Below are 26935 nucleotides of genomic sequence, written 5' to 3' on the forward strand. Positions count from 1 at the left end.
TGTCCCATCCCAAGTAATCACTCCAGCCCAGCACCACTACATCAGGCTTCTTCACAGAATAAAGATCTTTGACCAGTCCAAGCACATCTGTGCAATAATCATGCTGTTTAATCAGCATCCTGAGCTGTTTTGGCAGAATGGTGACAGCAGATGTTCCCCCCACTGATTCCGGTCTGCTTGAGGTTTCAACACTAAAGGAGCTTTTCCTTAAAACTGCTGCTCATGGTGTTGTTCTCAACCTTACTCGTGGATTCGCTTTGAGGTGACTTACGTTCAAATAAATTTGTATTTATGACCAACTTTCAATGGAAGAATAAATAAAACTGCAATGCAGAAAACTGACAACACAAACTTCAGATAGAAGAAAATGTCCATTTTACATGTTTTTATTAAAAGTTGCATAAAAGTGTAACAAAATTGGGCAAAAACAAGTCCTGTTGATATTGCTACATTTGTTTGTTGATGCAACTGATCATTGTACCCCAAAGAACACACTAAGCCGCAATGTTTAGCTCTTGTACTTAGCCTAAATGGTAATCATTATATATATTTTTTTGCAGTTTTCCTCATAGTTAAAAACAAAATTAAAAAACAACAGAATTCTCAGTAACAGTAGAAGAAATCCAAACCTGGATTTCGAAATTAAAATCCAGCTGCTGATTGTGCCAGCCTGGTGCAGTTCCACCCATCACATTCTGATCTGGATACAGCACCAAGACGGCAAAAATAATCGCACTAATGTGTAGCTAAACAGATTTGTGTGTGTGTGTGTGTGTGTTCCTACATTTTCATCCAAGGCCTGGCATCAAGTGTGTTTATCACAATAATATAAAGAGTAAAGAACACCATTTATCTAAAGAGAATCACCGTTTAAAGGCTTAAGTATTAACCACCCTCTTCTAAAAACAAATCTCATTAAAAAATAATAATAGAGCGAAAAGGAGCGACACACACAAGCCGCATTTCTGCTCTTATGCTTAAAAAAAAAAAAAAAAAAAAAAAAAAACACGCAAATGCCTCCCATTGATTTGGTTTGGTAACATAAATAATACCTAAGGCAACATCTGTTAAAAAATAGGGGAAGATAAAGAAATTCCACAGGAGGGTGGACATGGACAAGAGGGAAAACAGAACCAGATTAGTCAGGTTCATATGTATTTGGACAATGACGGGTATGTTTAACCTGTCAATCACAGCATAATGCTCAGAGTACAAGAGGGACGACTTTAATATCAGGGTGAACCTAAATCAGATAAATGGTGCCGGAGAACTGCCGGAGTTTCCCGGAAATAACCGATTTCTGTACATGGTGCACGGTGCTATTTATAACAGACATACGTTGACATGGCACGCTTGATGACTGCATTAAAGCATGCACGATCATGCTGTTAATGCTAACCATTAGCATCAACTGCTAACTGTTAGCTTTAACTATCAACCTGGTAGCGCAAATGCACTTAGCATCAACTGAAGTTATCATGAAGGCATACGCTAATGCTAATTAACAACACTCAACAAAATATGCTAAATGCTCACGGTCAGTCGCAAAACATGCCATGTCAACGTAACACCATCAGGTCTAAATAGCGGGACATACCACTTTAGAAAAGCAAGCGACTCCCAGAAGACTTTCATCTGTTGACCAAAAGTTGGTTGGAACGCAATCTTTATGCTGTTTATCCTCCCCCAACTTGAATGTCCAAATATTCATGACCCCGACTGCGCCGTTGCACGACAGAGATGGCCAGTCCACAGTTCTTAGAAATTACTTTCAGCACATCTCGGTGGTTTTCCAATTGGCCGTTCAGCTCCCATCAATGATACGACTGGCTCAAGAGTTGGCTTGTTCTTCAAGTTGATTGGCAGCCATGTCGGGAAACGCAAATTCTCTGGCCACTAAAGTCCTGTTTCTGTGTGCGAGTGCAAACGCTAGTGACTCAATGCTGGTGTGCACTTATGTGCCTGAGCCAGCTGCGTCTGCGAGGGTGACCCCTGTGCCCAAGAAGACCAAAAAAAAAAAAAAAAAAAAAAAACATACAACAGCTTCAATTTGGAATGGCAGCTTGTCTTCCCCCTTGTCTCCAGACACGAGCTTCCATGAATACAAGACACCAAACGCTAAAGGGTGATTCTTAGACTACGGGCACTTATGTCCTTTGATCATATTGTATGAAAAACAGAAAAACGGGGAAATTTCACAGTTTTATAGTTATCTTTACAACGAAAGTGTGTTAAGAAATTTGTTCTAGTAGTCTATGATGACTTTTTCACCTTTTTTCAGCATCATTATATGCAAATATTGCCGTTTTGTGCTTGTCCCACACCCAGACTTTTGATCTTCAATGATAAAAATGAATGGTAAAGTAACGTTTTTTCTAATGTTTTAAAATATCTCTGAATAAAATATCAGTAAAATAATCAAAACATAATTGGGGTATTCAATGTCATACAACTGTTGTGATTTTTTTTTTAAAACAAAATGTAGTTGTCCCACACTATTGCCGTAATTTCCACCACAACACTGTAATGTCCCTAAACAGTTTGTATGAAAGACTGTTTGGGTAGTTTCTATGGAGATAAACAGTGACATCAGAGCACATGTATATAGCGCCAAATCACAACAAACAGTTGCCCCAAGGCGCTTTATATTGTAAGGCAACGGTGTGGTGGAAATTACATTTACAAGGCCAATAGTGCCCGTAGTTAAAGAATCACCCTAAAATACATTGTGGACAAAGGGGGGGGGCAGACAAAACAAGGCAGCTTTGTTGTAGGTCCCCTTGTCAGTGTGAGAGAAAAACAAAAAGGTACCAGACCTACATAAAGTTTGTCGTACAGAACAGCAGAATATACAGGCCAGAAAACCACCGTAATTACAGTTGCTGTAAATCATTTAGCAACCTACGTATTTACGTACACGTATGTTCAGGCTGGACAGCAGCGGTTTCTAATAAGCCCCCTAACTGCACTACGCATTTCAGGAGGAAAAGAAAAGACACCTACCTTCTCTTTTTCTGCAAGAATTTATATTCAAGCACACCCCATCTCTGGGTTGTGGTACTATCAAAGAAAACCACTGGATTTAAACCGCAGCACTATTTAAAAATGGACACTGTTCCGTCAACATTGTGCGTTTCACAACCGACGGGCCACATTAAAGAAAATGCGAACTGCAGTTAGCAATACTGTATGTGGTTAAGTGTTAGCAATTAGTGTTATATGCAGTCACACAAACCACAATAATTTGGGGATAACGCTCACTGGATCTCTTATGGGTAGACTGATCGTCAAACGAAACATTTTTAACATCACAATGTCCACTATAAACAACATTATTTCCACATCTGGAGCTCCTGTAATTCCTCAAAAAAACATTCTCTGGATTACTGACAAGTCATCTTAAAGAAAATGCTAACTACCTTTAGCTTATGTGGTAAGAATGGTTAATGCTAACTGCTAGCATAACCAGGGGTTAGTGTGACCGCATAGCGGCACGCTAGCTGCAATTAATATTTTCTTTGAGCGGTCATATCAAAATTCAAAGCATTATATGAACATAACAATGTCTGGGAAAAAAAAAAAGACCTGCCACGCTCCACATCCAGAAATCTCTTATTTCGTCTAAAACTATTGTCTCCGGACTATTGATAAGCCCATTAAACAAAAATGCTAACCTCAGGTAGTGTTGTCATATGTGGTCAAGCTAATTGCAAAAATCAACAACTGGAGTCATCTGTGGTTAGCATGACTGACTATACTAATTCTAGCTATGGTTAGCATGTTCTTTGAGACAGTCAATTAATAATCAAACCCTGCGTGCCAACGTAACTATGTCTAATATAAACAACAGTATGATCCAAATCCAGAAATCCGGCGAGTTCTGGAAAAATGTTCATCGCTGCCGGAAAGATGGAGAGATGAAGTTGTAACATACACAGTTGTTTATGGTGCAGATTTCCTTCCCAAAAAATGACCGTGTCTTTACAGGAAAACAAAACGGTCCTCAAATGAACCACTGTAACAAAAAAAAACAAAAAAAAAAGAAAAAGAAAAAAAAAAATCATACAACAAAAACTGTATTATCCAAAAAACTGAGCTGTTTAATCAATAATAATAAAATAAACTCAAGTAAATTCCTCATGGTGTCAAACTGATCCAGGAAAAACAAACAAAATTTTGTCGGAAGATTGAACCCCTCAAACAACGTCAAGTAAAAAAAACAATCTCATTGGTAAAGACATCAGTCGTGATTCGGTTCCACTTGTTGCTGATTGGCTGATTTAACTCGGGCGGTCACCTCCTCACAGGAGGAAGAGGAGCGAGCCGGACAGGGACGGGGAAGGGGAGGGTGTCTCTGTCAGAGACACACATGGAGGACTGAAGAACAGAGACGGGAGAAGAGATGGGAGGAAGACGACAGGTGAGGGCGGAGGAGGACAAACAGGAGAGAGGAAGAGTGCCATCATTTCTTCTGAGGTGTGGAGAGCTTCTGCATCCCTCTGATCTTGCCCAGCAGCTCTGAGATGAAGTCCTACAGCGAGAAAAGAAGGTCAGAACACACACGGAGGAGAAAAATCCAATCAGGGTTGAGGATCGAGGAGGAAACGTCTCACCTCCGTCGGCTTAAAACAGTCCACCAGCAAGTCCTGCAGCGGAAAAAAGAGAGGGTGAATTTTCATCGTGCCATCATATTTTTATTTTATAAATGGTGTATTTTGAGACTAACTTTGACTCTGGCTGCACGTTCAACATCACTGGGCATATCCAGAAGTTCATCCACATCAATCTCCAGCTCCGGAATGGCCTCCTCCTGTAACACACACACACACACACGGAACAGGAGTCAACGCCCGTCAGCCACAGGGGGAAAGAAATCCTCATCGTCCCTTCTATTCCTGGATGTTTATGTTTTTGTGGTCGAGTGGGAATTCTCTCTGGAGGTCCCTTCTGACCACTAGAGGGTGCTGCCCTTCCATCAGCTGGCAGCTCACAGAGGAAAGTGAACAAAGAAACAGACCCCCGACATTGACTGCAGATTAAGACAGCTGACTCTGAATCCTGTGAATATCAGAGAACTGTATCTACAAAAATAAATGTACAGTTTAGAACGCAACACAGGATGTGGATTTTTGTCCGTAATCACTTTTCATGGTAACGTCAGTTTCCAATTTGTTGCAATAATCCATGTTAATCAAAAAAGCGGAGTCTACTGTGTTTTAATGGTTCTCGCACCAAACCCGATGATTATTTCAACATTAAAGAGGTTATCACATTTGGGAACCAATGCATTATTTTTTTAAGATTCTGTTGCAACACAAACTACACTGAATTATATATATTCACAAGAGTTGTAGGCACAATACAGAAAGAGTTTTATGTTGGGATGTTAATGCTGTTGTTCATGTGCAGTGCAGCGGGAAAGCTGCAGCCTGATCAGACAGTCTCAATGCGAACTCTCTGAAATTTGGCAATTTTTGCATTTGAAACCTCAATACCACACACAAATTACAGTTGGTCTTTTCACACTCAAATCCAGTAGACGGCAGTGTTGTCTGCATTTTGATGGGGGGGGAGCAGATCATTTGAATTTTCCCATAATGCCTTTCGGCACATGTGTCTCTTTAATGCTCCATCCTTCAGGAATTAGTGCATTACTTTAAAAAATATGTGCAATATTATATTCTCACTTTGGAAAAATGACAGAGTTGCCGTTAATTTCTATAAACTGTCCGGAATTAGTTGGTTTTAAATGAAACCATGAGTGAAAGGTGCTTTGCGCTTCATATCTCCTGCCCACTGTCTGAGTATCAGCATGTTGAAAGTAAATGACTTTTTTTTTCCTTCTTTACAATAGCAGCTGGCAGCCGGTCTGCACCCTTCTACTGTGGGAGTACTGGGCTTCTCACAGCGGTCTGTTTATTGCAAAACACATGACAGGAATTAACATGTAGGATTTTAGGTTTCACAGACATTTCTGACCATTAAGCTTTACTCACTATGCCAGCAAAAAAAAAAAAAAAAAAACTAAATTTAGTGGAAGCTAATTGGTCCACTGATGGTTTTCAAGGTTAGACTTCCCTTTCCCAGGCCACATTACTCTGACTGGGGGATCCCAAGGCTTTCCCAGGCCAATGTGGAGATATAATCTCTCTACCTAGTCCTGAGTCTTCCCCGGGGTCTCCTCCCAGGTAGACGTGCCTGGAACACCTCCCTAAGGAGGCGCCCAGGGGGCATCCTTAGCAGATGCTCGAACCACCTCAGCTGTCTCCTTTTAACGCGAAGGAGCAGCAGCTCTACTCCGAGCTCCCCATGGATGACCAAGCTTCTCACCCTATCTCTTAGGGAGCCACCAGCCACCCTCCTAAGGAAGCCCATTTCGGCTGCTTATACTCATAACCTCATGACCATATCAAATCAAATCAATTTTATTTATATAGCGCCAAATCACAACAAACAGTCGCCCCAAGGCGCCTTATATTGTAAGGCAAAAGCCATACAATAATTACAGAAAAACCCCAACGGTCAAAACGACCCCCTATGAGCAAGCACTTGGCGACAGTGGGAAGGAAAACTCCCTTTTAACAGGAAGAAACCTCCAGCAGAACCAGGCTCAGGGAGGGGCAGTCTTCTGCTGGGACTGGTTGGGGCTGAGAATCAGGAAAAAGACATGCTGTGGAAGAAAGCAGAGATCAATCACCAATGATTAAAAGCAGAGTGGTGCATACAGAGCAAAAAGAGGTGAATAAAAAGAAACACTGGGTGCATCGTGGGAAACCCCCCAGCAGTCTAAGTCTATAGCAGCATAACTAAGGGATGGTTCAGGGTCACCTGATCCAACCCTAACTATAAGCTTTTTCAAAAAGGAAAGTTTTAAGCTTAATCTTAAAAGTAGAGAAGAGTAGGAACAAAGGTGAACAAAGGTAGGAACAAAGGTTCCTACTCTGGTAGATCACCTTCACCTTTTGGCTCAGCTCCCTTTTCATCACAACAGTACGGTAGAGCGAATGCAATACTGCCCCTGCTGCGCTGATTCTCCGGCCAATCTCACGCTCCATTGTCCCCTCACTCGTGAACAAGACCCAAAGGTACTTGAACTCCTTCACTTGGGGCAAGACCACATTCCCTACCCAGAGTGACAATCCATCAGTTTCCTGCTGAGAACCATGGCCTCAGGTTTAGAGGTGCTGATCCTCATTCCAGCCGCTTCACACTTAGCTGCAAACCAATCCAGTGAGTGTTGGAGGTCACCAGCCGACGAAGCCAACAGGACCACATCATCTGCAAAAAGCAGTGATGAGACCCTGAGCCCATCAAACTGGAAACCCTCCTCCCCCCAACTATGCCTCGATATCCTGTCCATGAATATCAAACAGGATTGGTGACAAGGCGCAGCCCTGGCGGAGTCCAACCCCCACCAAAAACGAGTCCGACTTATTGCAGAGTACCCGAACACAGCTCTCGCTTTGTGAGCACAGAGATTGGATGGCCCTGAGAAGTGACCCCCTCACTCCATACTCCCGCAGCACCTCCCACAGTATCTCCTGGGGTACCCAATCATACGCCTTCCCCAAGTCCACAAAACACATGTAGACTGGATGGGCATACTCCCAGGCACCCTCCAGGATCCTTGTGAGAGTAAAGAGATGGTCGGTTGTTCCACGACCAGGACAGAACCTGCATTGTTCCTCTTCGATCAGAGGTTCGACTACCGGCCTACAGTGAGCCATATTATCAGCTATTTATAATAATAATAATTAAAAAGCGCAGAAAAACAAATGCGATCAGATCCACAGCAGCTAGTGGTCACTGCTTATGGTGTCTGTGATGTAGCACACTAGCTAAAATTCAAAACAACCACTCCCCGACTTATTTTTAACTTTATAGCTTAAAATATCAAACTGATATGTTGTATAAAAATTCACACCCGCGCTGTTGTCATGAAGGGGAAAACTAGCTATATTAGCTATATACACTAAAACTGTTGTGTGTGTGTGTGTGTGTGTGTGTGTATATATATATACCAGGCTATAAGCATGTTTATTTTTGCTGTGATGTTGGAGATTTTAACATGGGTATCTATGGGGAGTGACTCACTTTTGGAGACAGCCTCAAGTGGCCATTCAAGATATTGCATTACATGCCACTTCCACATTGGCTTCATTTTACAGCACTGAAGGTTGCAATAAACTCTTGAATTTGTGGATAACAATCAAAAACTCACTCTTTTTATGTTCACATTCATAAGCGCATGAGTGCGCCACACTGATGAGACGACCTCTTACTTGGAGTTTTACAAAAGGTTGGAGGTACTGTACATATTTAAGAAATACAGCGAAAAAATGAGCTCGCCTTTGTATCTTTTCAGACCTGCCTGTTCCGCCGATCAAGCAGTTGTACAAAATGCGCTTTAAAAGCCGCTCACCATGGTTACAGCAACACAGACGCCCGTACAAGCACCGGTTTCCTGTAGTTTCCAGCTCAATTGCTACCCTATATTCATGTCATTCTCTAGGAATCTCTCTTCTCTTTGGCCTCCCCCTCAGTGAGAGTTGCCCACACCAGCTGTCTCTGCACCTGCCCAACGTCCCCCAACACACACACACACACACACACACACACACACACACACACACACACACACACACACACACACACACACACACACACACACACACACACACACACACACACACACACAGCATGGCCTGTGCATCGCTGGTTTCACATTCATGAAACAGCGCAAGGCCTCAAAGATTTATGTCTGTTAAACCCCCCCCTCACACATGAACGTGGATTAAAGAATTTTAAAAACGGGCATAATATGTGTGAGCTGGATGGAGTGTGAGGATTTAATTCTGATCGCGTGCACCGCGTGCAGCAAGGCAGGCAAAAACGAAGAGGAAAAGATCACAACACGTTCAAGTAGCAGAGAATAAAATAGAATCAACACCCGAGAGACGTGCACACGAGCTGGTATTCTGACACAGAACTCCAGAATTAAAGCTGTGACAAGCACAAAGGTGTGCACACAGTGTGTTTAAACACACAGTGGGGTCGTGGTGATCGGGGACGAGTGGGGGAAAAAAAAAAGCTGAAGCTCTCAAATTTACACGCATGCACAGAAAGAAAAATGTGACAAAGAATGATCTGTAGCGGCGGTTCTATGGAAGGAGTCGGGGGTCCACTGTGGTTATTCAATGACATGAACAGAACTGATAAATAAAATTACTGAAAATATTTTGAACCCACGGGTCATTAATTTAGACAGCACCGCTTCATTTCAGTTGGTGTAAATGTGCATTTTGGATTTTTCCTGGAAAATCTTACAAATCTACAAACTAAAAATGGGCTCATGTTGGAGCAAGATGATGAAAGCAGTCGGAACGTGAGCGTGGTTCAGATGGAGCTATGCTGAAGTTACACTGGTTAGTTGGCTAACATAAAAAAAAAAAAAAAAAGAAGGCTAGCATAAGCAAAGTATGTTCAGTCTCCAACATGCTAAAGCCAGTGATAATGTCTCACACTTTGGATGTGTGGTGGGTTTCACCTGGACTTGACCTGTTACTGACTCCTTAAAGTTGTGATGCATTCTGAGGGAAAAAAAAGTTGACTTGCCCTGCTATAAGTGATTGTGTCACTCTGCAGTTTTGTTTATTTGGTGTGTGATTAAGGTGATTTACTGGTGCTAATGGTTTTCTTCTGTCAAGCTGCAGAATGCGCGTCTCATACGAGCAAACTGAAAAAGCTGGATGTGGAGTCGTAGTGTCTCCGTTTACGTTCAGACTCCACGTGATCACACTCCCCAAGATCCTCATATCTGCCCTCTACCTGTTCCAATAATGCTCTCAGCTCTTTCTTGTTTTTGTTGCACTCATGTAGTCCTTTCCTAGATAGAATTTCTCACAGTCGTTTCCTGGTTAACGCCAATAGCGCTACATCGGAAGCCGTGTTGGATTTTGTGTGTCGAGGACTTAGCCGGACGAAATGAAAATTTTTACCCACTAGGTGGCAGCCTCTATTTAATGTTTTGTTTTGAGAACTTATAAGAACATGGAACTAAAAATACCACCATGAATGAACCCTGAAATAACTTTTTTTTTTGTCTTAAGTCATGAAAAAAATAAGTCATGATCCAACTGGACGCTAAGAGGCACCAAGCCGCACCCAACCAAATTGAGGCGATCAACCCCGTCATTCTACACCACTTGTTGACCACATCTGCTTCTGCTTCAGGAGAAAATAAATTACTACAGCAGATGTATATTCAATCTGTAGCCAAGAGAAAATCCTTTCTAGATATTTAGCATCAAAAACATGGTTTAGTTTCACTTATGTTTGGACCAACTTGGTTTGAAATTTAAATAATTTTTCTTCTCTGAAATACACAAGGTACGTGTAACATGTACATAACCCGGCTTTTCTGGACTCAGAAGTGTAAGTAATGCATCTTAGCTTCCACTTAATAGCGTTCACATGAAAATGAAGTGAGAGACGGCACCATAAATCTATGAAGGGGGAAGGGAAAACCAAGAGGAAGGAAGGTAAGAGGTTAAGAAGCAGAGCTGCAAGAGGAGGGAGCAGGGAGAGGAGAGACAGGAGGGATGTGGAAAAGGCCGGAAGACAAGATTCAGACAGAAGACACAAAGAAAGTAAGGGCTCACGAGAGAGGACATCCAAAGAATCCCCCAGACTGATATACGGAAGTAGTCTGGAGTCTGAAGGGGATGCTTCGAGGTATAGGACCGAAAACCTCAGTTATTCTCTTCAATGGGAATATTTTCCGTCAATCCAAAAACTGACATCTACTGCCGAAAGGAGGATGTGCACATTGTTTCAGTTTCATGTTTCTGGTTGAATGTTGTGGTTAAATATCTGAAATAATGATGATAATTGTTAGTTTCACACATACTTGCATTATTACAAACGTTTTTAGTAAATAAAAGCAGTTATTATTAGATGTAAGACAGAAAATTTTAATCATTGAACTTCACTGAAGAAAATTTCACCAAGACAAAAACTGCCTTGCTTTAAATGCTTAAGCAATATCGAGTCACACTGTGGACCGGATCCTCGTCAATAAAGAGGTTTAACTTCTAATGTACTTGCAACACAACAAAAACAAAGTTGTAACCGAACAAAAGAAACAACAATTTGAGATGGCAAGTGATGCCAATATCTTTCCAGGAGAACAAAGGTCTGAGTCCTTTCTGTCTTACTTTATGGTTGTTAGAGTTTGTCACTAACCAGTGACCTCAGATGAAGACTGGATGTCTTTGGTACTTAATTTCTTCAGAGGATCTTTGGACACGGCTGGAATAACTTTGTGCCAAATGAGCGGTTATTTATGGAGACTCACATGAGGAGTACCACTTGCGTTTTGAGAGTCAGCTACAGCATTTTGGTCATGAAGAACGTTTCACCTCTGTGTGATCCACCACCACATGGGTACATCAATGCGGAGTACACCACCAGCATTTTCACCTGACTTGAGCAGATAGATGGTTACTGTCCTGAGCCGAGAATGGACTGGCTGTTTGCCCGGGTAGTTGTGGTGGACACAGCAACGTGCTGCACCAGCGGATGCTCGCTCCCAGACCTCACCTTGGGTGCACGCCTGGTTCACAGGGGACTGCAAGGGGGGCTCAGACCCTGATCAGTTGGAATGACCAGGGAATTCCAGCTTGTGTGTTTAGACCACAGCTGCACTGGTAGATACTTGATATGCATCAGATTTGTAATGCATATCTAACACCTGGCATGTGAGTAAAAATATCTAAATCTAGATGCATGTTTGGGGAATTTCAACTGTGGCTTTAGTGAGACTCAGTTGAGGCGGACAGCTTGTAGCGTGAGGCAACATCAGCTTAGGAATTGTAGGAATTGACAGCTTGTAAATCAGCATTAATCACAGCACTTGCGGTTTCAAAATCGTGCTCTTTCAAATCATAATTTGGATGTAAACGCATTTAATTTTATTATTGAGCCCCAACCAAAAGGGATAATATGACCCAGAAATACATGGCTTGCACGTGGAATCGAACAGTGGCAGTGGAATTAAAAAAAAAATGTAACACCATCAAGTGAGAAACAATCCATTAAATAAACTGATTAACTGACTGTTTATCGTTGTATAGAAATTGAATTATAGTCCCTCTGACAACCACGACCACACTGAAACAGAGACAGAACGAGCAACAGACATTCATTCTGGAAGCTGCTCGGAGAACAGAGCAGAACGAGATATGACTACATGACTTTGTGTGTGTGTGTGTGTGTGTGTGTAGATCATTGTACTTTCTGACAAGGGTCTGTGTGATGGCTGAACAGATCAAATACCAGATGCAGCTGTTTCACACAGAAAACACACACAGCCCTCATATTATTACAACAACAAAAAGACAGAAGACGACTGTAAATACATATGGAAGGAAAAACAATGACAGACAAGAAGGTGCGAGTCGGCATCCGTGTTCAGGGATTGTTGACCAGCGACTAAGTTTGAAATTAAATAAACAGAAATTATTTTTATTTGGGGTATAATTTCACAGAATCCTAAAACCATGAGACACAAGCCAGTTAAAACATCTGGACAATTCTCATCCAACGGTTTGGAGGAGGAGCTGTGGAACAAACACACAATCTGTTCTCAAATTATAATGTGATGTTTAACACTCAAAAACAATGCTGACTCTTTTGGAGAGAAGTGAACTGCACAACGGTTACCTTTGTCTAACGTGCCAAATAAAAAGGCCTGAACAATAAATCAGGAAGGACTGTACCCATACTTCAGATATTATAACAAATAAACAGGTGAGAAATGATTCCTGGCGTATCAAAGACGGAACATCAAGCGTTCCACTGAAGTGTTCAAAAACAGATGTGAGGGTGAACGAAAAAAGAAGGAGGTGAGAACACAATGAGAGAGTCACATGAGGATGGAAACCCATGATAGGGTTCTGCCTGGCGAACAAAAGAAGATAAATATTTCAAAAATGAACCATTTCTCTTTTATCCCTGAGAGATGACGGTGAGTGAAAAATAGAGGTAAACATGAAGAACAGCTGACTATCACAATGGAAGTTTTTGCAAAATGCTCCTTCAGCAAATATAGCAACATACATCGTGCAAAAAGCAACTAATTAAGTTCCGAACTACTCAAGCGTGAGTCTGCAAAAATGGATGCCATAAGTTTCGTCAAGGGTTCCAATAACGAAGGAAGCCGCTGATGAAAAAGGTAATAGTTGCACACTTTTTCTTGCAGCCATGACGAATGCCAAAAGGTGTTTGCGGTTTTGCTCCATTAATGTGAAGCACAGCTCTTTTTCTTCACTCACAACTGCTTTCCTTCCCCTGGAACTCGGCATTGAGTTTTACACAGTCACTGCTTTAAAGTCAATAAATCTCTATTTCAAACAATTATGTAAGCTTTGCGACTAATCCGCAGTTCATGTGGAGAAACACAGGGGGCGGTCTGTGATACCGCTAAAAGTTACCATTGCTTTTTTTTTTTTTTTTTAAATAAAAACCTCTGCGATCATATTCAAAAGAGGAGACGAGAAACATGCGGTCAAATGCTCATGTAAAACGTTTCCATGCAAAAAAATATAAGGAAGCATTTTAAAATAATAATGGGTCAGTACATCTCAAATCACCTAATTTTGGAGGAACTTCCCAGGTCAGTCTTTGAGATTCTTCTGAAAAAATTCACAAGTGTTCCTATACCACAGATATGTAAAAACACAAAATATTCGGTCTGTATCTCAAATAGCGTTGAAACCACAGCCCCTGGAAAGTTTACTTAATTATTGATTTTTATCAAACAAGGCTCTTGATGCACTTTCAAGCATGAATATCTCCAATTGTATAGAAAGCACTGCTTTGAAAATCAGTATCTAAGCCTAACCGTTTCTGTACAATTTTAAAATTTTGTCCGATTTTGTATATCTTGTGCCCTCTGCCCTCACAAGGCTTTGAAAATGGTTGAGAGTTAAAAACACCAGAAAATGCGACTACTTTTAAGTGCTTATTACTCAAGAAGTATGCCAGATAGAGCACTTGATTTTTTTTTTTTTGACATAATAGACCACATCTATAAGAAAACCAAACTAATTTCTATTTCAGGAGTGACAGAACAATTTCTATAATTATGCTCAATTTGTAATTTTTCAAAAAAAGAAAAAAAAATTGCCTTTTGTCACATCCTCATTTGGCCATGTAGCCAGTTAAAGAACAGTTTCATATTTTCACCATGAGTTCTTACATATCTGAAGACGATATAATCAAAAGATTACACTGTTCCTGGCCTTCCCTCTGGAGTTAATGAGTTGTTATTTTTTTTATATGAATTCAGGCTTTCTAGTTGTCATGCTGGACCATATAGTGACAATTATTGTATGTCATGCAATGGTTTTCATTATGACTTTACTGGTAGCATCATATCATTGGAACTTGGTTCAGTAAAACTAAATAAAAAGTCATCAATGGATAAAAATGATTTGCATTTAATGATTAGCTAATCATTTAGAATCAGGCCAAATAAGTTGAGAGGCTTTGAGGGGAAAAGGGCACAACATATAAAAAGTCTCAAGATTTTCAAGTTCAACAGAAAAGGTTAGCGCTACACCTGACTTTCAAAGCTGTGTTTTCTATACAATCAGAAATATTCACGCTGGAAAGTGCATCAAGAGCCTCATTTGGTAAAAAATAATTAACTAAAAATTTCCCAGGGCTGTGGCTTCAACACTATTAACTATCTGTGGTATCGGAGCACTTGTGAATTTTTCAGAAGAATCTGAGAGGGTGACCTGGGACCTTCCGGGTGGCTTGAGATGTACTGACCCTGAATGAAGTCATGACACCAGTGCACAGTAGCACATGCAGTGTGTTGCTGCAAATCAAATAAAAAAAAAAAGGCTTATGAATTATAATAAAAATTCATTATTTTTATGGACAGAATTTCTAGGTGCAGCCAGAGTGTAGAGGGGGCCTGGTTTGGGAACCACAGAATCTCGTCTCTGCTGTTTGCGGACGATGTGGTTCTGTTGGCTTCGTCAAATCAGGACCTTCAGTGTGCACTGGGGCGGTTTGCAGCCAAGTGTGGGGCGTCCGGGATGAAAATCAGCACCTCCAAATCCGAGGCCATGGTTCTCGACCGGAAAAAGGTGCTTTGCCCTCTTCAGGTCGGTGGAGTGTCCTTGCCTCAAGTGGAGGAGTTTAAGTATCTCGGGCTCTTGTTCACGAGTGAGGGACGGGTGGAGCGTGAGATCGATAGACGGATCAGTGCAGCGTCTGCAGTGATGCAGTCACTGTATCGGACTGTCGTGGTGAAGAGAGAGCTGAATAGGGGGGCAAAGCTCTCGATTTACTGATCGATCTACGTTCCGATCCTCACCTATGGTCATGAGATTTGGCTCCATGACCAAAAGAACAAGATCGCGGGTACAAGCAGCCGAGATGAGTTTCCTCCGCAGGGTGGCTGGGCGCTCCCTTAGAGATAGGGTGAGGAGCTCGGTCACTCGGGAGGAGCTCGGAGTCGAGCCGCTGCTCCTCCACGTCGAAAGGAGTCAGTTGAGGTGGCTCGGGCATCTTTCCGGATGCCCCCTTGACGCCTCGCTGGAGAGGTGTTCCAGGCACGTCCCATTGGGAGGAGGCCCCGGGGAAGACCCAGGACACGCTGGAAGAATTACATCTCTCGGCTGGCTTGGGAACGCCTTGGGGTTCCCCCGGAGGAGCTGGGGGAGGTGTGTGTAGATCGGGAGGTCTGGGCGGCTTTGCTTGAGCTGCTTCCCCCGCGACCCGACTCCGGATAACGCGGAAGGAAATGGATGGATGGATGAATGGCTTATGAATTAAGACTGAAGATCACCCAACACCACACGGAATGAGAAATTAGAACAAAATGCAGTTTATTTTAACAAACTTCCGTTGCAGTTCAAAGTGACTTTCAGCAACCATTAGGTTAATAAATTCAAACTATTATCCCCAGCAGCAGCAGTTAAAGCTGTGGGCACGTAATCCTGCAGACTGTATATTTAATTAGCTGGATGAATGTGGTCATGCAAACATGAAATGACGTTTCTGTCAGACTGAGTGGGCTGTGGAAATAAATCAGACAAAAGAAGCTGAAACACTGACGTCTGAAATGTCACCTGCAGACTGTGCTAAAGTGGTAATCTGTGACTGATCTGACTGTTATGTTTACCATCACTTGATTAACATAAGCACATACCGAGATGGGACGAGATCAGCATGGGAACGGTGGAAATACCGGGCTTGATCCTGCTTTCCTGTCAGTGCATGCTTTGTTTCCTCTGATGCTCTTACACATCTCAGCAGCTCTCCTATAAATCACATCATACGAGCCACCTCGCCGCAAACATGACACAGCGTATAAAGACAACAGCGTGGGGAATATGGCGGCTTTTTGTCACTCGAGGCCTGCTGTTTTCAACGTTTTCCATCTTGTGTGTCTCACACACACACACACACACACAGCTGCTTATCAGGAATCTGCAGTGTGTAAAATAAACATTACTGTTGGTGTACTTTTAGGAGACACTCTGAAAATGCTTGATCACATGGAACTCCAGAGTAGGGTTGGGACTTTTTCAGGGTTTTAGAATAGAAATAAAGCAAATTTTTAATACGCACCTTTTCAGAAAGCAACTCTTGGTCAGTGGGTATCTGACAAACAGATATTAAAGTTTGTAGTCAAATGGGGATAGTGCGTGCCTGGGAGTGGCAGCTGTTCCCTCAACCTCATTGTTGGGACCCTGACTTTGAGGGGGTGCAATGGTGCATAGGGGTGTTACCGATATATACATATATACACACACACACACACACAATAACAGAGTTGTTTGTAGGTGTACAGCCTAGGATGACAAAGTTCTTCATGCCCACTCCAGTATGATTCTAAAAACATGAATAAATACATACTTTCTTACAGATTGCAGATCATTGAAAAGTGATGACACATTTTAGTTTTTAATCCAGAAGTTTTGCCACTTTGTCCATTTTTTTAACAAAAAATATGACATTTCTAAAGCGAGGAGTTCAACCATAATAACTGTCATAGCAATATAAAAGTAGTATAAAATGGCCCTTTAAAGGATTAACACGCCACAGCACGAGCCACATCCTGTCTGGCCATGTGACCTGGACACAGCCGGGAAAGGGGGGGGGGGGGGGTGTGTGAAGATATCGTCGGGAAATGGTCAGCTGTGTGGCTGTTTGAGAAAATGTTTTTGTTATGCCGCAAAGTTAAAAGGGCAGAGTTGGAAGATTGACACCAGCAAAGTAACAGTGTGTGTGTGTATATATACATGTCCGCCTGCAATTAAGATAAGTGGCGACCGGCTGTTGTAATGAAAATATGCCCTCACGCAAATGTGGCAATCCATAATCAATACAACTCAATGTGTTTAATCCATTCTGCAGTGTGTGTGCACAGCACGCGTGTGTGTTCTCTGATTCATCTCAAGTGCACATCTAATCAGTTGGATGCACTTCCTCCCAGGAAGACTATGATGTCCTGTTTTGAAGGAGATGAAAACCAGACAAAGAGCTAGAATGTCTTCTTTGCAGCTTGTTTGCAGCCCAATAAACTCTTCTTTTCTTGTTTAATCATCTTTTCCTCTCTCACTTTGCGCTGAAGTTTGCAGTAAGGATTGAATTACACAAGATTACCATCTTTGTCCTTCTTATTATGTTGCGGAGAGGAAAGGAAAAGTGTAGAAACAAATACTAATAGAGAAAATATTACAAATGGGGTGTCTTCCTGCAGGAAAAATAAATAATTTGTGTGCTGTCTACATGCAGCTCTGCGTAAACCTCTCAAAAGCCCACATTTACCAAAAAAATAATCTGCATAAACCTGCACTCTGTGGGCAGTAGGCAGAAAATCGGTAAAAGTCAGAAATGTAAAATGATCCAGATCTTCCAGAATCTGGTGCTGTGTGGGATGATTTACAAATAAAGCCAAACCAAACAGGCCAAATATACACTCGTATCTTTATGCGAAGCCAGGGAGTGTTCATCACTATAATTAGGAGGCGAGTGCAGTATTTCAAGTAGGTCTTCCACTGCAATTAGATGACAGTATAAACATCAGCGGAGTGGAGAGAAATACCATAATACACAGTCAAGTCGTGCAACAGGAATGCACTTAAAAGCTCACAGTTTGGACTCTTCTATCACTTGATTAGAAATAACTATGAAGCATTAAATCACGGTTGTGGTTTTGCACCAAAAAAAAAAAAAAAAAAAAGTCGAAAGGTTCACTGATTTCCACATCAGCTTTCTGGCCTGACCGTTTGGTGGTGACAGCGTGCTTATCAGACCCGTCTGTGTCCTCCTGCTGCTCCTTCAGTGTCAAAAACAAGCCCCGGGTTGAATCGGACCGGAGCTTCCTCGCACGGCGGCACTCCAGAAACAGTTAGTGGCTTCTGCTGCTCTCTCTTCCGCTCTGTGATTCCATCCAGATGTCAAGCTAATTGCATTTCCTATGTTTCTTATGAGCACTCATAAATTCAAAGATGCACGTCTGTGCCATTAGTCACTCCAGACCAGGCTAAAAGCCAGGCTTGGTTCATCCTCTGATCAAAAACCAATGTGTTTTTATACAGTTATACACATTCCTGATGTATATACGAGGTTACCGTAGTCTTGCATGAGGGTGGGCGATAAAGGGTTAAAATGAAAGAGCATATGAATGAGGTAATAACTGTACTTCCGGGGACAGCCCCACTGTCGTCCAGTCACTTGTCTGTCCGCATCAGAAACATCCCACTTTCTCTGAGTTTTTGGGCAAACCACCACAACTTGAACAGGGTTGAGTTCTTCCTCTAAAAACTGTTGAGGTCTAAAAGGTTCTAAAAAACATTCTGGATTCGCATGCCAATCAAACTCATTATAGAAACTTTGCATAAGTTATCACCACCCTTGAAAAATGTAAGTAAGTCCCTTCAGCTTCTCCCTTGTTTTCCACTCGGGGTCGCCACAGCAGATCAAAGGTGGATTTGCAAAGGTCAGCTACCTACTTTATAAACACTACCCAATGTGTTACGCCCAACAGTAGGTGCAACGTACCTGCTAAGTTTGATCAAAATAGGATTAGGTGTACTTAAAATAGTTAGAGACCGAGGAGGGAGCAGGCCTCCAGCTTTGTAAGTGTTTTTGTCATCAAGGAACAGCATCACAGCACCGCCGCCACGGGAAAACAGGGAATGCCACATGCACGTGTTGGAACAGAAGTGCAACTGTATGGAACATGGCTGCATATTGTCATATTAATTAACATACGTGTAACCAAAACAACTGGGGCTGTGTTAAGAGTGTGTGAGAATGTGACACAGGAAACGATGCTTCATCACTTCAGCGAAAATAACATTTTTCATAAATTGGGCTCATAAAAAAAATACTTCTAAATCTCGCTTTCTGATGCAGAAAGTATATCCATCTCCCTCTTGCGCCTACTCTAATTATAAAACTCCGCATGACTCCATCTGAAAGCAAACCAAATCTCCAGTGCCCACTTCCACCCTCAACCTAAACGCTCCGCCATCATCTTCTCATTTCTTCAGTGGAGAACAGTGGGAAGATCTGAGGAGGACAGAGCGCTCCACGAATGTATACACAGTGTTACATCAGCATGTGTGCACATGTTTGCACGCCCGTGTGAGTGCACAAGCTCACACATGGTCTGGGGAGAACTAGAAAAAGTAGCCAAATTATTTTTTTCCTTCTTGCATCAATTACCGGAGAAAAACAAAACAAAATCAATAAATCGAAATTGAGACAGAGGGTGAAACAGGTCAAACAATTCACCTGTACAAATGAACTAAAAACATGAGATTACATGCAGATTCAAATAAGAATTCACACAAACAAGGATTACAGCAGATTACCATTATGTCACACTTGGCATCTGCCAACTAAATCACTGAATGACTTGTTCTTTTATTCTGGCTGTTTCAAGCTGGACAGGAGTGTGGAAATCTTGCAGGTTCGTTCTTCTGCCATTTAAATATTCCTGCCAGGAATTTTTTATCCACACTGCCAGAAACAACCATGAATTTCCATCTTTTCTTGTGCAGCTTTTAGATTTGTTCTCTCATTCCTGCAGGGATCCTCAGAAGGATCTAATTGTCCGTGCAGTGTGAAACAACCTAATTAAATTTTGGGGCTGAGCGATTAAAGCATGCGCCCTAATGAGTGTTCTTCTATTTCCATCTACAATTAGACCTGGATGGGGTTCTATTTTCTGAAGCAGAACTCCCTCTCAATGCTTTTTGCTGACTACATAAGATTCCACCCAAAGAAAACAGCAGAAGTTCCTGCTCCAGCTTTTATTTTTACTCCCTTACTCATCCATTCCCAGGAGAACTGCAGCCTGTCAAGAGTTTATTACGTCCTCGCTTGTTCTTTAAAACAGTGAAAACAGAGCCGGCCTGCTGGTGTTAATGTGTGACAGCAAAAAGCTGCTTGAAGTAAAACTTCAGATCAAGATGCAGACAGAAGATGTGTGTTCCCAAAAATGATCTGTGATGTTTCCCCCCTTTCTTCTAAAGGGTTTGCTTGTCAACTTCTAAAGTTGGTTAAATAACAGGATCAATGTGGTTTGTTTGAAGAAGGATTTCTTTTAAAGAATTGATTTTGATTTGTGTGATAATTCTATGCTGTATGTGCGCTGGATGCAGCAGATTAGCGTGTGTTAGCCTCATGGGTAGCTGCTAGCTGGTGTGGACTTCATCATGCTTGCATATCAACCAGACCGTACCCTCAACTCAATCTGTGCAAATACAAAAATGTCAAAGAGAAATATTGATCATTTTTTAATTCATATCTTACAGGAGTAATCATAGTAACCACATGCAAATGTCTTAAAACTGACACATACTGATTCTGGCAAAGGCAGGAAACAGATGACGGTCTTTTATTATGCAAACCAGTAATATACAATACGAGACACATTCATGCAAGAATTACATTTCTCGCAATATAGTGACATACTTGGTCCACATTTAGCCAAGAAAGCCTTTACTGGTGCACTAGCACAGTAAACTGTCCACATGAGCTAAAAGCTTCACTGCAGCTAACAGAAACATGCTGCTGCACTAATGTACCTGCTGGGAATCAAACCTATACCTCCAGTCTCTGATCACACACAGCTTCCAGGCAGGTGGCATCACATGTAAATTAACTCCATGCTGGTCATGATTCAGTAAACGATGCCACCAGTCCTAACTGCAACTACAGGAGCAGCAGCTTTTTTCACCCCTTTATTAACTCTGCCAACAAAGTTGGATGAGGTTAAGTTTTTTGACCCTATTTGTTGTTTCTGTTTTACCGTTGACCAGCCTGTAAGCCACAATTTTTCATATATCGTTATGACGCTTTCCTGAAGATTTATATCCTCATGGGCATGAACTGATTGAATTTTCAAGGTCATATGTCAAAAGGTCAAAGTCTTTAACACTGAATGAATTTTCAAAAATTCATAATTCTCTCCAAAAGGATCATATTTCTTTCATATTTGACAGCGTTGTGTAGAATGGTAAATGGTAAATGGACTGCATTTATATAGCACTTTTCCATCTGCATCAGATACTCAAAGCGCTTTACAATTATGCCTCACATTCACCCCGATGTCAGGGTGCTGCCATACAAGGCGCTCACTACACACCGGGAGCAATAGGGGATTAAAGACCTTGCCCAAGGGCCCTTAGTGATTTTCCAGTCAGGCGGGGATTTGAACCTAGGATCTTCTGGTCTCAAGCCCAACACCTTAACCACTAGACCATCACCTCCCCATCACCAGAATGGTATCCTTTATCAACTGACAGTTTGATCCAGATCTGATCTAGATTAACGATTTTGTGGCCATTTAAATTTAACACTGAAAAACCTATTTTAATGTATATTTTGCATTATATCTTAATCAAACATGCCCCAATCACGCTCATATTTGAAAGTGAGGTGGAGACTGGCACTCACTATCACCTGACAAAGTTTGATCTGGATCTAATCTGGATTGTGGATTTTGTGGATATTTGAATTTAGTATTGAAAAGCCCATTTGTTGTACATTTTGCATTATATCTCAATCAAAAGCGCCTCATTCACTCTCATTTGTGACAGTGAGGTGCAAACTGGCACTCTCAATGAATAGACTAAGATTGATCAGCATTGCCGATTTAGTGGATATTTAACTATATTTGTATTGTATTTTATCTTATGAAGAGCCACTTCTAACAGGACTTTGAGCTTGAATTTTTTTTCCAACGTAAGAATTTGTGGAATTGGAAGCTAGTGTTGGTGGAGGTTTGCGCTCTACGAGTGCAGTGCTCTAGTTTTAATACGGTTTTCAAACAGAGAACAATAAAAAGCTGTCATCAAAACCATTATTTCACTTTTCATGTAAATAGTACTGATGGAACAATAACACCGTGGAGGAACTTCACAGTCATAACTCAGACTGCCTACCTACCTCGCTATCATACGCACAATCGCTGCAAGAAGCTGACTAAAGTGCTTTAAAACATATTAACATAAACACCCTTAAACACTCAAGTACAACATTTTAGATCAAATGCATAAGACAGCACATCAATTAAAATAATCAGCACAGAAGCAAAGTAGGACTTTTAAACATCGCAGTCACTGAGTCCTGTTACAAAGTGCACAGGATGAGACGGGCCTTCTGCAAACTCCCACGATTTCAAGTTACTGCGTGTCACCAGTCAAAACCTGTGTGACTACACAGGGAACCAACACGCTCATCGAGCAACGGTGCAATGGTGGACCAATCAGTGTGTGTACACGCTCCACTGGCTGACACTCAATAGCGTGCATGCGGAGTATCCCTACCAACAATACGGCCAAGTGCAAGGGCATGTGTGGAAATAGATCCACATCGGTGCCAAAACAGCAGCTGTAAAAGTCATTAAGCAACAACAATAGAATCTGTAAATTATTTTCACTCAAAAACTTACAGATTACTTCTGACTTTGAAGGAGAACTTACATTTAGGAGGAGAGGGTAAATTTTATGTCAGTTTAACAGTCAATTTTTTTTTTGCCACTATCATAAGACACATTTTATATCAAAACTGAAGTGAGAGTTTCCACGGCAGATTTTGATTTGGCACACATGACCTTCATGAGTATATACAGTACAAGGAGATTGAAAGATAGGTGAGAGATGAGTGAGGTAGTTTGAACCCTGGACGTTCTTGCCGTGGTAGTGCTCTTGCATCACAGCACCACTGTTACGCCCACGACAATGATCCCAAAAACATCAAAACTTGTAGAATGAGTAAAAACAGGCTAATATTAAGCTTTGGGAATGCCCTTCCCATTTCAAAATATCTGGGCTCTGCTCAGAAGTCAGAACCATACCAGAACACGGAGGATTTAGCTTATCTTTATGCCTCAAAGATGGAAAATATTCCACCAGAATTTTTGAAGATCCTTGCTGACAGCTACCATAAACAACATGCTGTGGGACCAAATTCTTCTGTTTTTCCATTATAGATGTACACATGCTGTCAAATAATTCTGTCCCAGAAAATAACAGCTCCAATCTCTGTAAGTACAACACCCTCATGACATTCAAACATCTGACTGCAAGTGCCAATGCATAAAAACCTTTTCAGGCTTCTTTACCCTATAATGTGTTTTTCACATTAATTTACTGCTAAACAATTATTTTCATTTTTCCATCCTTACAAATCATTTTTGAAAGCCTGTCTACCATGTTTCCACTTATACTGTACCAAAACCAACAATCTAAATGACTGTGTTTATCTTGTTAGCTTCAATGGCAAACTCGCCAACAAATAACCAACGGACTAACACGAGAAGTTCTTCAACATGCAACATAAGGTTCTTTTCAGACCTACAAGTCGTAAAACTGTGTTCACAGTGTCACTGTAAAACCTACTTCTACTGCATAGAAGAACGCAACAATCATGGAGGTGCACCGTAAACTTTCAAACGCATTTTTTTGAGTTTGTTACAAATATAACTTCAAGTCAGAAATAAGTGCAGCTCATGAAATGGCTAATGCTAGTAATGTTTAGGACAGAACACTGTTAAAATGAAGTAATGTTGGGTGGACAGTGAGGCATAGGGATGGGTACTGATAAGATTTTATCGATATCGATTCCGCTTATCAATCCGATTCCTTATCAATTCCCTTACAGATACCTCTTGTGAATTTTTTTGTGTACTAAAAGTAGGCTTTACAGGTTTTCTATGTCAGCGGGTCAAAGAGCTTTTTCTTTTCATGCACCCGCTCTGTGGAACGGTGTTCCTGCGACCGTGAGGTCGTCGGAGTGCGTGGACGTTTTTAAGTCAAGACTCAAAACCTATTTTTATTCTCTTTCTTATGAATAGTTTTTATTTTTAATCTGTTTTTCTTTTATTTGTTTTTAATTATGTATTTGAATTTTTAGTTTTTATTTATTTATTTTAATTTTTTATGTTGAACTGTTCTGTGTGAGGCACCTTGAGATGGCTTTTGTTGTGATTTGGCGCTTTATAAGCTGATTAAATTGAATTTGAACAACATTTTATTGAGTCTTAAAGTAAGTAAATATGAAATTGGTCACTGGATCCTTAAACTCTGGACATAATAAACTCTACATGGTGGATCCTTGATCTCTGGACATAAATACAAATAAAATCTGTAGTTTTTGTCAAAAGCATTTCCTTTCAGACATTATTGGCATGAATGTCTTTCATACATCTGAGCTGAGCTCTTGCAGCTGCTGTGCTAGATGTCAGGATGTAATTTGTAAAGATGCAGGACGTCTCATTTTGAGGGGAAAAAACAGTTTAGTCAATTGTAGTTTGTCTGAATGACAGTGTTTGTAAAGAGGTGCCATTTTATTTAAGCGGCGATTCGTTTGAAGTTATTAATTCCGACCAGAATCTGTCTCGGCAGAGAGCCACACAGCATTTGGAGCTGTCAACGGAACGGAGGACGATTCTCGTTTCTTGACTGCAACAAGACAAGAGTCCCAGTTAGTGATTTTAATCCACACAAAAGTGACTCACGACTGACATATTTTAATGGCTTTGAAATGGGTTAACGAGTGGACTTGCTGCTTCTGAAGAGCAGCGAATCAAAGAAGCAATGAGCCAATGGATCGAAGCACTGCTTCACTGGTTCACGGCTCAAAGTGGAGTAGCGCTGCAGAAGCGGTTGATTACAGAGCTGCTGCAGGGTCTGTAATCAACGTACGTAGAGGAATGATCATTTTCCCGACAAACACCCTCAAAAACAACGGCCGCTCTGAAAGACCGATAAGGGAATCGTTAAGCAAAAAGGCGATTGATATCGGTGGATCGAATCATTTCTTAACGATACTTCAAAAGAACCGGTTCTCGATACCCAACCCCAGTGAGGCATGGACAACTCAGTCACATGGCGAGACCTCATGTGGGCGAAGGTGGAATAGCACATAACCCCACCCATCTGCTGTTACATGCCCTATGTGCACCTGAGGCAGCAACCCCCCACCCCTCGGGGCACCCCCCACAAATGTTGACTGTTGCTTACTGTTAACTTTACCTTGGAATTGCTAACATTTTAAATGCTTTTTAAAGGCATTTCTCCCAAATGCTGTCTTTCTGTGAGCATACCTCACTCAGGCCTGATTGTGCTCATATTTAACAAGACATAAAACAGCAGGAATCAGCTGGAAATTTGTCAAATCAGCAGTTGTGCCAGGTCTGCTTTTTGAAGAAGGTCAACCATTAAAATTTGGTTGCCCTCATCTGCGTTTCTCACACTTACTGTGACACGGTATGCAAACATGTATCGTTGACTCACGTCCCTCATGCTCCACTCACTTGGCACTCCTCACTTCCTTCCTACTTTACTCAATAACTAACAAAAACATGTTTGGTCACTAACTCAGATATTCTTGGCACTTTTCTGACTTCATATTACACAATTTTATGCACCGTCTTAACAGTGAGTCACAGTACAGCACATGCTGACATGCTTCTAATTGCACACAAAAGAACATGGACTTCGACCACGTGTTGCACTTTAACATGTTCTGTGCATGTTCCCGTGTGCACTGTGCTACGTGGAGGGTGTACAAAGACACACAGAAGTCTTTCACTCCTGCTGTGAAACAACCAGCCTTTGTTGTCGCTCTCTTATGCACACCAAGTTGAAGAGTGCCACCGATTGGTATTCAGACCTTAAGTGCAAGACTGAAGCAAGTGCTCTTTTATGTTATTTCACAGTGACGTGAGTGGACAAGACCGACAATCCAACAGCACACTTCCGCCCTTTCCCCTTTTATCACTTCTGTAATCATCTACAGCATTTGAACCACAGCAAGTCATTTTAAGTGAGGAACACAAAACCTGCCTTATAAAAAAAATGTGCTTGCATTTAGCCTGGCATTAACTGATCTCAGCCACACGTTCGCGCACCCATAACATCACACTCATCCAATGGCTAATTTTATGACAAAATTTCAAAATAAGATATTTAAGAGCTCATATGGACAGAATGGAAAGTTTAAAACAACATTTGAAATACCCGACATCAGAGCGTTGAACACGTCTTCCACAGGAACGATGTTTCAAAACAGATTTTAAAGCATTTCTAAACCATCTTTCGTGTTTCTCTCACTAATTTACAGCACTGATTAAAAAGGCTTGTGCCATCCCTAGCCACACTTTCTATCCATTCTTAAATTCTGGTTTTACTTCCCCATTCTGTTTATCATTCAACCCCTTTTTTCCACCAAATTCATTCTTCTGTTGCAAGCTAGTTGTTAGCTGCAAAATGACTGACAGGTAAGAAGATTTTCATCACGTGTCATCCTTCAGAAAACAATTTTGTGCATATTTGAAAGAAAGCAAAGTGTGAATGTGTTTAAATGTCACTGTGGCGGTGCTGCCATTTTT

General features: G+C 41.4%; 1 protein-coding gene across 1 annotated transcript in view; it reads right to left on the reverse strand.

Moving 5' to 3' along the window:
• Positions 1–3381: 3381 nt before the first annotated feature.
• Positions 3382–26935, reverse strand: part of ppp1r14bb (protein phosphatase 1, regulatory (inhibitor) subunit 14Bb) — a 33978-nt gene continuing 10424 nt past the window's right edge. Inside the window, exons 2-4 of the mRNA XM_034164238.1 lie at positions 4727–4810; positions 4614–4646; positions 3382–4531 (exon numbers count right to left, since the gene is read on the reverse strand). Of these exons, the coding sequence (XP_034020129.1) occupies positions 4463–4531; positions 4614–4646; positions 4727–4810 (186 nt within the window). The 3' untranslated portion in view covers positions 3382–4462. The remainder of the gene's footprint in view (positions 4532–4613; positions 4647–4726; positions 4811–26935) is intronic.

This window comes from Thalassophryne amazonica, chromosome 23, assembly GCF_902500255.1.
Source record: "Thalassophryne amazonica chromosome 23, fThaAma1.1, whole genome shotgun sequence".
NCBI lineage: Eukaryota > Metazoa > Chordata > Actinopteri > Batrachoidiformes > Batrachoididae > Thalassophryne > Thalassophryne amazonica.